The 13667-nt window shown below is 29.9% G+C and overlaps 1 protein-coding gene across 2 annotated transcripts; it reads left to right on the top strand.

The window, feature by feature from the left end:
* The first annotated feature begins 7081 nt into the window (after positions 1-7081).
* On the top strand, positions 7082-12385 carry LOC114316913 (RGG repeats nuclear RNA binding protein A). Of its 2 annotated transcripts, XM_082916426.1 has the most exons (8): positions 7109-7568; positions 8788-9109; positions 9247-9312; positions 9457-9592; positions 10829-10987; positions 11074-11130; positions 11888-11984; positions 12015-12385. In XM_082916426.1, exons 1-8 carry the CDS (start codon positions 7382-7384, stop codon positions 12098-12100), a joined length of 1110 nt encoding a protein of 369 aa, XP_082772552.1. In that variant the 5' UTR covers positions 7109-7381; the 3' UTR covers positions 12101-12385. The 2 variants fall into 2 exon arrangements, with proteins under 2 accessions (XP_028119415.2, XP_082772552.1); XM_028263614.2 differs by having other exon boundaries at positions 7082-7568; positions 11888-12385.
* Positions 12386-13667: the final 1282 nt, after the last annotated feature.

Below are 13667 nucleotides of genomic sequence, written 5' to 3'. Positions count from 1 at the left end.
ATTATGCAAATTAGTATTTATATATACAAATACTTGATAATTATTTAAAATTATTCTTCAATCAACTAATAAATTGAAACCGTCAAATCCACTCAAATCATGGTTTGGTTATTTGTCAATCTGCTATTCACAATTTGATTTATAATTTTATCTTCAAACAGTATCAAACTGCACTGTGCACACTCTTTCCGAAGGGTTGCAAATGAACTGAGTTGTTCATGAACTGGCTCGGCTCAGGCTCGTTTGTTTTATTAAACGAGTCGAGTTCGAACTCGAATATTAAGCTCATTTACCTTTATTTAAATTATATAATAAATATATTATTTATATATTAAATCCATTACTATTTTAAAAGTCTGAAGAAGCCTGATGAGTGTTTTTTACTTTTTACGTATTCCGAAAATACCCTCCCGAAGGTTTTGGATTTAAATTTAACCATTGCATCATGCACCAAAGTCATGAAGAGTCCTGTATAAACCAGCTATCTTTTTTTCTTTTTTCTTAACATTAACATTAACATTTATTTATTTAACACTAAAAAATAATTAATTTCCTATTCCTCTCCTTCTATAACAAACCCGTCTCCTTATTTTTTGAATTGATGATTGAATTATAAAATCTTTTTTATTTCCTCAATCTATTTCCATATTGTTGTACATATTATTTACAACTGTCCATCATAGATTAGACCGCTGTGAATATTTTATGAATATTTTGGGTTCAATCTTAGGGTTGTATTCATTTGTTCAAATCTACATAAAGTTGCTGTGAATATTTTGGGTTAAATCTTAGAGTTGTACGCATCTATTCGAATCTATATACAGGGAGATGCATCTGGTTTTGTACTACATCTTACGAATTCGCAGGCTATTTTTATATACTTTCTCTTTGTTTAGATTTTTAGAATTGTATTATTTTATATGGTACTTTAATAATCCACGCATGCTATCAAAATTCTAAATAACAACCACTTTCTTTGGTTTAATTTTGGATTTTTCATATTTTGGATTGATTTTCATTTCATATTTTTTCATTCTCAGTGATTAGTGATAGTCAAATTTCTTCATATTAGATATAATACTTTTTAGATGTATATTGAATCTAAATATAATTAAAAAGTAAAACATTTGTGAAAAAATTACTAAACAAAAAAAATATAAACATGTATTGATTTTTCATAATTTATTGTATTTAAAATATAATAATATTTGACATTAAAAAATTTAAAAAATTGCACAAATAAATGAGTTTCTAAATGTATTTAGATTAAAAATTATATTATATTGGTAGCAATAGTAATGGGAAGAAAGGAGTCCTAACGGAGCCATTAAAGAGCAGGGATTTGATGTCATGTGAAAGTTATTCCTGGTAAACTTTTCTTTGCTGATATAAATTAATAAGATACAGAGAATTGTATTTAGAATTTTACATAAAAATAATAATGTATAGTTCAAATTCTACATGTGGATCCACCATACACTAATTGAATCTCAACCTCATTTCTTTATTCATGACAATTTTTTTGCTTTGGATTCATTCTATATATATATATATATATATCATAATAAGCTAATTAAATCTCAACAATACTTCTTGGTTCATGGCAATTTTTGACAAATTTTCATAGTAACTAGACTTTTTCATAAGTAGAATTAGAACATATCTGAATCACACATTGATCTTTATAAATAAAAGTTTTGAGTGTGTCTTTTAACTTATCTTAAACCTTATTTAACTTTTAATTTCAATTTATGAGGACTCGATCTATTTAAATTGTGTTTCACTTTAATATCATTACTTCATTATTACATTGTAGAGATTGAAGTTGCGCCAAATCATGAAATTCTTGTTCATTTGAAACTTTGACGAAAATATATTTTTTTAAATTTTATTTTGTATTGAAGGTAGTTCTAGTTGGATTGTTTTTCTTTGGGTTTAGATTATTATAAATTTTTTTTTAAAAAAAAATAGGTTTCCTAAATTTTTTTATTAAGCTAGAACTCTATCTTAAAGTTTTTATTTAAAAATAAATAAATTTTGTTCAACTAGCACTATGCATTATTTTGTTCATGATTCCAAAAGGCTTGTGGATTTGCCTTAGGAAGTGTTTTCAATTTCTTCCCATTTTATAACAATAAGTCGGGTGATTCTATTTGAATTCAAACAATAACTCAGTACGCCTAATTAAAATTTAAAACGTTAATTCTTCTTATACCCTAATATAAATTTACTAACAAGGACAATATATATTAAATTCTAAAATAAAATATATATATATATTTTTTCTCGTGGTATCCCAAAACCACTTTTATGAATTCTTTATATTCAACTTTCTTCATCTTTTTCTCTAAAATTTTAATTATTTTTCTTATCTTCTTCATCACTGTAAACAACAACCACTCCAAGAAGTTTTAGGCCATTTGTGAAATAAATGGAGATAACAGGTAAAGAGCAATAAATCTCAAATGAATAACTGTAATGAAAAATCTCTTTTAAGGTTTTTGAAAGGATTTTTCAAAGTGGCGTAATTTGGGATTTGGATATACATTGAAGGATAATTTGAAAAAAAAAAATAGGATGTATTGAAAGTAAACTATAATTCTAAATAATTTAATGGAAGTATTGAAAAATTAGACGTACTTAATATTATTTTTTTGTACAAATAAAATTATTCTAATAAGTTTAAATACACAAAGTACCAAACACAAATTGATAAATATATCTTACAAGGAATGAGACCTACATAATGTAGAACTTCATATATAAAGGGGTTTTTTGGGAAGCCAAAAATTAGATTTTTTGACTAAAATTTACAAAAAGATAAAATAAGTTAAAATAGTCAATAAGACAAAATGTCACATCAAATCTATAATTATTTCACTTTTTCTCTCATAAATATCACATCAAATTACAAAAAAAATTCAATCCCTTTCCCAGGCACAAATATTTTAGCCTACAAAAATAGGATTTGGGGTGGCTGTTGTGCATGAGTGCACATCAGCCATTATTGTGTAGCCAAATGGGCCCATTTCGATAATCCGGATCGTTCACATTTTAGAATACATCAAGTAGAACATATCTGTAAAAAACTAAGTTAATCGGATATCATTTACCCTTTTATCCACTCACATTTGTATCTACAAAAATAAATAATAATTGGGTAAACGATATCCGATTAACTTGATTTTTTACAGGTATATTTTACTTGATGTATTTTAAAATGTGAACGGTCTGAATTATCAAAATGTGCTTCGAAATGGGCCCATTTGACTTTGACTACATAACAGTGGCTGCTATGCACCCCTACATTGCAGCCACCCCAAATCCACTAAAATAACCCAAACGAGGCCAAATAGTACAATTCGGTTTGGTGTGAACTTTCACATTATTGTGTGACGACTTTAAATTTTGATAATTTCTTCAGTTTTCTTTTTTCTACATTTATATTTTTATTTATCAATTAGTAAAAAAAAAAAAACCCCATTTACATTTGCCTAGTTGATTTAATAGCTATGGTATACAACCTTATACTATGTTTAAACATATATTTTTAGATATTTATGTTCAAATTCTATGCAATTTATGCTTATATTTTGATTATGCAATATAGACAAGTGCACATAAGTTAATTCATACCTTAATTTATATTTTTTATTTTTCCTAACTTTAATTTTATTTTCAAATGATATACATACAGATAGTACCATGCAGAAGTTGATCTCAAATTTTCTCAAAATTTTGCTTAAATCCATGAACACTACGTACTACAATTAGTGAAAAAATGGATTGGACCAAAATAGACACGCACGTTGCATGTGTGCTTTAACTAATAATTAATATATAAATATCTATAAATAATAGTATAAATATATTATTTATGTATTAAATAATATAAAAAAATAATAATAATATTATTGAACTAAGTCGGACTAAGCTCGAGTTTCATTAGTATTAACGAGCGAAGTTGAATTCGATCACAATTAATTATCAAGCTAAACTTGAGCTAAATAAACAAGCTCGATAAACAAACGAACCGAACTCGAACTTAGTAAAACTTGACTCAGTTTGACTCATTTGCAAAATGTACTACTTTAGATTACATTTGGTTTACTTTTGAAATTGTGATTCTAATAAAAAAAAATTGAAAATTCTTTTTAAAACTCATAATCAAATATACAATTCAAAACTCAATTCAAAAATTATTTTTAAAACTCATAACCAACACACAACTCAAAACTCATAATCAAACTCTTTTCCAAACTCTATTTAAAAAAAAATTCAAAAAAATATATTTTTATTTTGTTTTTTAAAATCATGATTTGAGTGTAAGGGTGTAGTCGGTTTAGGACGGTCGGTGTTTAGGTGGAATTTCGCATCGAACCGATAATGTCGGTTTTATTATATTGAAAACCAATGCAGACCAAATTTTTTATTAAACCGCACAAAACTGCACCGATTCAAACGGTTCGGTTCAATGCGGTTTAATCGGTTTAAATACTTTCAAAATTAAATCATTTCTTAAATTTGTAGTATAATAAATAATTTATATAAAAATATTAAATTAGCTATTTGTACACAATTTTAACCATATTTAATCTAACCATTCACAAAAATACAAATAAAAAAATTAATAAATACTAAGGTTTGAAGCTTTTACTGAATTAGAATTATAAACAAAATATAATCTCAAAACCAAAGTCTTGACATCAAAACAAAATCAAAACTTAAAACAATCATCCCATAAGTCTAAACCACAAGTCTATCAAATAGAGTCAAAATATTCATTATATATTTAATACATATTACATGGAAATATATTCGGTCGGTTTCGGTGCAAATCGGTATATAGTATATCAGAACCGGCACCGAATCGAAAATTAAAAAAAATTAATTTCCAAAACCGACCAGACCGATTCATATTAAAAAACCGACCAACTATGAACGGTTTGATCCGATTCGATCGATTTAGTTTGTTTTTTCAATTTTTCTTACATCCCTATTTGAGTGTGAAGTTATGTTTTGAGTTATGAGTTTTGAAAAGAGTTTTGTGTTGTATGTTTTTAATATGCACTGTATTTCATATAATTGTGCGTTGTATTTTTTTTAAATATTTGAGTTGTATTTTTTAAAAAATTCAAAATTTTAAAAATTTTTAGTTTAAATATATTATTTTTAGTTTAAATATTTTATTTTATTTTATAAATATTTTAATTTTTTAAATATTTTTTTTTTTACTTTTTTAAAATATTTATTTTTTAATTTTTTTAAAAAATTTGGATCACTATATATCTAAATCATAACAAATTATTTGGCCAATATTATAAAAATAACAAAAACTATTTTTCAAAAAAATATAAAATAAAAAATAATTTTAAAGAACAAAATAAAAAAATTGAATTTTTTAATATAATTTTGAAAAAAATTTAGTTATGAGTTTTGAAAATAATTTTTGAATTGAATCACGAGTTGTATTTTGAGTTTAAAATATTATATATTTAAAATAAAAAATAAAATTTTCTTAAACATTTTTAAATATTTATAAAAAAATAAATTCAAAAAATTTTAAAATATAACTCAAAATTCACAATATAACCCAATTTTTTTTTTTCAAAACTTATAATTAAATAAGTTTTATTTTTTAAAATTTAACTCATAACCCCATATTTTATTATAACGCTACACTTAAATTATGATTCTAACTCTAAAATAAACGGAGCATTAATTTGTTTTTGTAAATTTCCCAATATTTTTCACGTTTGATTGGCAAGACAGAAACATCACATATATACGTCATAATATTGTAATTAATGTAGGGCCAGATCTACACCACGTGGATTGAATCTACATTTTCAAGATAAACACGAACCTCCCCTCGGTCCCCACTCCAGCAATACTCCATCCGTATTATTATCCTCAATTATCATCACCAAAAACGACACCGTTTCATTCATCATTCACAAAAGTAATATAATAATAATAAATTACAAATACATTCTTAAATTTTACTTAAAATATAAGACATTCTTTGACATATACTAAAAAAGTTAAAAAATTATTATCTTATTTAAGTCACATCATCTCTTTATCTCATCACTTCAAATTCAACCCATATTTTATAAAAAATTAAAATATATACTTATTTAGAACATCCCAAACCACTCCTAAATAACCTTATATAATTTAAAAAATTATAAACACTTCTTCTGTTAATTTTTTTTTTACTTTTGTTAAATTTTTTATTTAATAAAATTAATCAGAAAAGTAAAAGCCCTTTCTAACCTCAGTTCCCTCCATTGGTTTGAATGTAACATTTGATTACAATTTTTAAAAATTAATCATACACTTATTTTTGTAAACACGGCTATTCGGTCATTTCTTGAAGTATTCCAGACGTCCGGAACAGTGTTCATTTTTTTTTGATATATTATTTTTATATTTTAAATAAAAATATTTTCAAAATTTTTAATTTTTTTTTTTTATAAATTTTGAATAGAATTTAAATTGTTTAGTTATGAGATGTAAGCTTTTAAATTAGATATCATATGTCACATTAAAAATTTTAAATTCAATTCAGAACTTTTTTCAAAATTCATAACCAAACAAATTTTTCACACTCATATCATAATTCTAAAATTCATAAACTTAAAATATAACTTTATTATCAAATTATAATTCTAAAACTTTATCAAACGCTACTAAATTTTTTAATGAAAAATGCTTTATACCACTAATTTAACACCACTAATGATGTGACATCATGTGGACGCCACCACTAATGTGATAGTTTGACGTTTGTTTTTTTTGATTTTTTTTTTCTTTACACTGCCACCTCATTAGTGGTCATTTTAGAACTTCCAATTTAGTGCTCTAAATCGGGCCTGATTTTTTAAACAGTAATGAGATATCCCACTAAAAGTGGTGCTAAAAGCACCACTAATAAGTTGACAAATACTTTAAATTAAAAAAAAAAAAGACACAAACTCCACTGCCACATTATTAATAGTGTTTTTAGAGTATCACTTTTAGTGATCTCAAGCATTATTATTTTTTAAATATTCTTTTATACCATAATAATTTTTTTAAATTATTAATTAAAATATATTTATATATTAAAATTTGTTAGTTCGGATTTTCAGATTAGGTTTCACTCTCTCTCACTCTCCACTGCATTGCGGCTAGGGTTTCACCAAACCATTCTCTCTCTCTCTCTCTATCTAGAACGCTGTGAAGTTTTGTTGTCGTGGTGGTGGTGGTGTTGAGTGGTCTCAGATCTGTATATCGATTTCAATGGCTTTAAAGTGGAACTAGGGTTTCGCGGTCGCCTTTTTCGAAGTTCAGTCACTGAAAGTTTTTTTGGGGGGTTTTCTTGTTGGGATTGGAAATGGCGACTGCGAACCCTTTCGATTTGCTGGGTGATGACGATAACGATGACCCGTCGCATCTGATCGCTGCTCAGCAGCAGAAGATCGTTCCTAAGAAGGCTGTGTCTCCGACCACCCAAGCCCCCCAGGCTCAGCAGCCTAAGCCTGCAAAGCTTCCCTCCAAGCCTCTCCCTCCAGCTCAGGCTGGTGAGCTATCTATTCATTTTCTTGTTCAATCTCTATTTAACATGTTGCATGTGTTTAAGATTTGAATTTAATCATATGGGTTGTCTTTATTTGAAAATGATAGAACAAAGTGGATTCGAAGTGGGTTTCATTTGATATTATCTATGTATTACTGGGTATGATTTTATTTTATTTTATTTATTTATTTATTTATTTGGGATTCTTAGTTGGTGATTCAGATGGTGTTATTGCTAACTTGGTCATGACAATTGGCATTTGCAAATAAGGTTTTGTTGTTTTTGTTGTTTTTAATATGATACAAATAGTTTTGACAAACAGACAAATGAGAAAGTGCATTTTCGGAACCGCGTGAGAAGGAAGTTGTGGTTCAAAATGACTGTCACTTTCTGCATAGAACAAAGCAGTCCTTTGTGGAATAAAACTACAATTAAAGATTTTTGGTTTGTACAATATGAGAAGGCTCTATTTTCTCGGGAATTTTGTGTTCCGGAAACAGAAAATAAATGAATGAATGAAGAAACTTTTAAGGCATTCTATAAAATGTATGGTAGTTTCTAAATCCTTGATGGGGTGACAGTTGTTTTACTGTCTAGATTTTGGTCGTTTTGTACCATGAATTTCAAAATAAGATAGTGGACCTGAATTCTTTTCATAATGCTACTTATGCAACAATTTGTTGGTTATCGTACAAATTACCTTAATGGAGCAAGATGGTCTCGATCCGTTTGATTTTTTGGGGATTATGAAACATGAAACTAACTGATACCACCTACTTCTGTTTATGCAATTGTTTGTTGGGATTCTGTTGAATCCAACTCGACAAGTCTTTGCCCCAATTACTCAAGGTAGGCTACATGGTTACATTTCTTCTAGTTAGCCTAGTAGAAGCTATGGTATACGGAAAGGAAACAATCATTTACCAATTTCTATCTTATCCTATGTCATTTTATCCCAAAACATTTTTCATTGATTTGAACTGATCATGTTGGGCTAATGTACATCTCCTTAATTATCTGTTGACAGGAGTTCATGTTGCATTCACCGTTTTTCGTTACCTACTTGGTTGATATTGGTGATTTTGTTTTATTTCTTTTTTGCTATTGTGTTATGCAACAAATTGGACATGATATATGGCATATCTGTTTGCTTTTCACTGCTATGCTGCTTTATACTGTCTCATTATTTTTCATATTATTCACTTAATTTTTCTTTTGAGCAGTGAAGGAGGCAAAGACTGAAGTAGGACGTGGGGGAGGCCGAGGTGGTGGACGTGGATATGGACGTGGTCGTGGTGGGGGTGGATTTAATAGAGACCCACCCAATGAAAATTCATTCAGTAACAGTGGATTTTCTGGTGGTCAAGGTGGCACTGAAGAGCCAGATGCTGGAAAGCTCTCTGAAAGGCGTGGTGGCTATGGTGGACCACGTGGTTCTTTCCGTGGTGGTCGCCGTGGTGGTTTTAGCAATGGAGAAGACGGAGCAGGAGATGGGGGGGAACGCACTCGTCGGGTTTTTGAACGCCGCAGCGGTACTGGACGAGGGTAAATACTTCCCCCTTGTTAGTTCCCCTTGATTTACCTCATTGAGGTGCCTTACATTAGTTCATCGTAGTGTATCATACCTTTGAAGTTTAAAAATGTGATATTTATTTGTCTGTGTGCTTTCGTTGTGTGTGCAGAAATGAATTCAAACGTGAAGGAGCTGGTCGAGGGAACTGGGGAACTCCAACTGATGAACTTGCTCAGTTATCATTTCGTTGCCTTCTTCAACTTGCCATATGATATTAGGGGCATTTTGTATTTTTGATATTAGGGGCATTTTGTATTTTTGAAAATGCTTTAAGGGTGTCTAAATTAACATTTCTTCTGACCATGTTTACTTTATTCAGAGTGACTGAGGAAGTTGTGAATGAAGGTGAAAAAAATGTGGCTTCTGAGAAGCCGGCTGGAGAGGAAGAAGCAACAGATGTTAACAAGGAGAATCCTGCAAATGAGGCTGCTGAAGAAAAAGAACCCGAGGAGAAGGTGAATATCTTCTATTTTTATATTTTAGATATATTGATAATCCCAAAATTCACCTTCTCATGGTTGATATATTGATAATCCCAAAATTCACCTTCTCATGGTTTAAGTTCTGAAGTTTCAACAAAGAAAAATGGACATTAAGCAAGTTGATGGCAGGTTAGACTGAGGTTACGTGTTGATAAGAAAATGCCTTTTCAGATCACTTTTGATCTGCCAACAGCTTGGTTTTCTAAGCAAATACAATGCAAAATATATTGCATTCAGCATTTTGGAATTTATTTTCTTCAGAATTGTCCACATATGGGTCTTTTTTTGTTTTGACTTCTTTGGTTTTTCCTTCCCCTTTTGGTAGAATTTTATTTTATTTTTAACTAATTGATAGTATGTTTTCTAGTAAAATAACATGATTATGCTCTTCAAAGTCTTCATGATTAACCTTATAAACTCTTGCAACTTGGACTTCTTGAGTATGTCTTCAAACAAAGGATGGGCACGATATTATATACTCATGCTGATTAATTCTTGTTATGTTTTGATGAAAATGATACAAAAAGGAAGGAGAAACAGAGATGGAAAGAATAGAATAGAGAAGATGAGTAGAGAAGTAAATCATAGAAAGTAGCAAAAAAATCGGAGAGGAGGAAAGGATGGGGAGAGAGCGTTACTCCTGTAATTCTCAACTTAATTTGAAACTAATTTTGTTTTACACCAATGAGTGGCTATGTGGGCTTCATAAAATGCTAGGAACACAATTACCCACTAAAACAAAGCCTACCTAACACAATAATCTTGCAACCAAAATTCTGTCACTTAAGCCTCTAAAAGCCCTACTAAAATGAATAAAAAAACATTTTTTTTGAGATTCTCGTGATAATAATACTTAGGAAAATGATATTAACTCACATCACACTCTTTTGGTCTTTGCCTCCAATTTTTCATCGTCTTTTCTCTCATGAGGGGGAGTGTGAATATCGTTTCCTAAAATATATCAATCAAAATTATATTTTTTTAAGTTTCTTATCATCTTGGCTGTGGCAGAACCTTTTCAATAGTGCTATCCTAAATGTCTGTAGGAATTTGAAGGATTGATTGATAATGATTACTCTATTATGATAACAAAAAACTTTGAGAAATTCAAAAGTCAGGACGCAGTTAATCTGTGTAATTAAGCATGATAATGGTATTTTTTATGCATCTCTAAATATTCTTATGGTAATTGTCCTGAAAACAATATAGGAGATGACACTTGAAGAGTATGAGAAGGTGCTGGAAGAGAAGAGGAAGGCACTGCTGGCCCTTAAAACTGAGGAAAGGAAGGTGGCTGTTGACAAAGAACTGGCATCCATGCAACAACTCTCAAGCAAGAAGGACAATAACGACATCTTTGTTAAATTGGTGAAATCCGTTGACACTACTTGAATTTTTCTTTTCATAAACTCACAACTATATTAATTATGAGTTACATATGATGTTTTATATAGGGTTCTGACAAGGATAAGCGAAAAGAATTGGCTGAAAAGGAAGAGAAATCCAAAAAGGTACGATGGTTTGCCTGAACTTTTCAGAGACATAGTTAAACCTCGTGGTCAAATTTGCGAGCCCTGCACTCCTGCTTACTATTGGCATATTTTTTTTTTGTTTCTTTTCTGTTGATCTGCACATTGTTTTGTCTTTCTTTTAGTTTGCGTTGTTTTGGATTTTGGATCACTGCGAACTGGCAGACTCAAAACGTCTGGTGTATCTGCTCCACATAACAAAGATGTTTTATATATAGGTGTATATAGTTCAAGGGCTCACATTGAGAGTCTTAACTGGACAGTACTTGGCCAATTATTATATGGCTGATCGAGTTATCTGGACATGGCTTGCAGAAAGATTTCTTTCATCCATTGCAAGATATTTAGTGAACTGCTGTTGCCCGTTTATTGGGGTTTTTCAAAGTTTGCCTAAATGCAGTCCAAATTCCTGAATTGTTGAAAGATAATTAAATAATGGTCCTACTAACGATATCCGATGGATGTTTGTTAAGGACCAAATAATGTCAACAAACAATAAAAATCATATACACATTTCACATATTCCTATACACGTTTATTTACACTTTTCACCTATTTCAACACACTTCATATAGGATATAGCCGATGATTTTACGATTTCATGCATATTGCTTTCCTTACCCTGAAATTTGTCGTCAATACTCATGTATTGCTCAGGTACTTGTATCCTTTTGGTGGACGTAAAATGCGTGGTGTTTTCAAATTTTGGGTTAACTGATTCTTGATTCACATGTTGCAGTCTGTCAGCATTAACGAGTTCTTGAAGCCCGCTGGAGATAGGTACTACAGTCCCGGCACCCGTGGTAGGGGTGGGCGTGGACGTGATTCGAGAGGAGGTTATGGTGGAGGAGGGGATTCGAGAGGAGGTTATGGTGGAGTAGGTAGCATGAGCAACGTGGCAGCTCCTAAAATTGAAGATCAAGGGCAGTTCCCAACCCTAGGTGCCAAGTGAGATTATTACCTCATGCCCTCTTCCATCAATCTCTACTGTCCTTGTTTGACTAGAAGAATAATGGAGTTCTCTGTATCAAAAAACAAAAAAAAGGTTTTTAATGCCTTAAATGTAAATTTCAGGTATTTCTTCGTGTGTTGTTCCCATGTAGCTTCCTCCCCCTATACTACTATGGTCTTTTTTTTTATGTTTTGAATGTTTGGGGCACATGAAAATTTAATTTATGACTTGAAATTGTTGTTGCTCAGTTTTGTTTTCAATAGATGGAAGACAATTGAGGCTTTATCTTTGTTATTTTTTTTCTCATTCAAGATATTTCCATTTATGCTAACAAATTTCACATTTTATCCTGTTAGTCTGATACTTGGCAAGTACCTAGTAGTTGGTTAACAGGTGTGGCCGAGGTGTTGTATATACCGCTAATTCATTGGTGGTGGCCGCCGCTGTGGTTGTGATGCATTTGATGATTGGTTAGTATTATTGTTTATTATGTTTGCAGTATTTTGTTTATATTTACATAAATTATGTTTATTATGTATAAATTTATTAAACTTTTGTGACCCAAAATAAAAGTTTTCGTTTGTTTTGTAAAAAATTTCGGTAGTGACAGTCACTACTTCTGGCAGTTGTACTGACTGCTGCCACCACTTTTTAGTCTGTCATTTGTTTATAAGAATGTGCTAAATGAGAAATTATAGTTTGTTCCAGCAGCAATTCTAAATGGTGCTCCAAACATGTCCTTCATTGGTTAAAATAGTGGTCCTATTTCTTTTTGTCTCCTGAGGAGACAACATGACTTATGTAGTGTGAAGTAATATTTTTGGACCACTAAATAACTTCTTGTGCTAAATAGATTTTTGTTTTCATTTTTACAAAAATAAAAATGATTAATGTTACAAAATAATAATAATGGTAATAATAAATGTTATCAAATTGCACTTTAATATTGGATCAAGTTCACTAAATTTCTAATGAAACAAAATTCATATATAAAAACTATACATAGTAATGTATCTTATTCTATCTATTCCTTAAAAATCAAAATACCTATCACTATAATTTATAATTACTCATCATCAATTGGAGTTCAGTATTACTTTATTTCAAATTATTATTACATAAGTAAACAAAGTAGACAATATTTTTACATATATATATATATATATATTTATGCTCTGTTTGTTTTCACAAACATTTTCTAGCGTTTTGATAGAGCAGAAAACACATTTTCTTAGTGAACAAATATTGTCAAAGCCTAACTTGACAAACTAGATTCTCAATATCACTGCGCTGTGGCTCTGACCCCTGCCACTGCCACAGCCACAGCCACAACCAACACCATTTTTCAGGGCCACAATCAAACACAATTTTTTTTGCATAAGATTTTTTTTTTTGTTTGAAAAATATTTGCAAAAACAAACAGCGCAATACTGTATGACGAACTTCCTAATTGCGAAGTCCAATAATTGATAAAAATAAATCCTTAACATCCTTAGTTAGAAGAGAATGCACATGTTTAATTTTTAAGCATAAGGTTGAAGAGAATATTTTAGTGTAGAATAAGAAA

Source organism: Camellia sinensis, chromosome 2 (assembly GCF_055761805.1).
Source record: "Camellia sinensis isolate YWXY chromosome 2, ASM5576180v1, whole genome shotgun sequence".
Taxonomy (NCBI): Eukaryota; Viridiplantae; Streptophyta; class Magnoliopsida; order Ericales; family Theaceae; genus Camellia; species Camellia sinensis.
Note: the sequence above shows the minus strand (reverse complement) of the source record. Positions and strands in the feature narration are given on the sequence as shown.

Excerpts from the sequence above, each read along its gene's own strand:
- LOC114316913 (XM_028263614.2), top strand. The coding sequence starts at position 7,382 with ATGGCGACTGCGAACCCTTTCGATTTGCTGGGTGATGACGATAACGAT. Across the intron at positions 9,313-9,456 it reads CCAACTGATGAACTTGCTCA|AGTGACTGAGGAAGTTGTGA; the intron begins GTTATCATTTCG and ends TACTTTATTCAG. Across the intron at positions 10,988-11,073 it reads ACGACATCTTTGTTAAATTG|GGTTCTGACAAGGATAAGCG; the intron begins GTGAAATCCGTT and ends TGTTTTATATAG.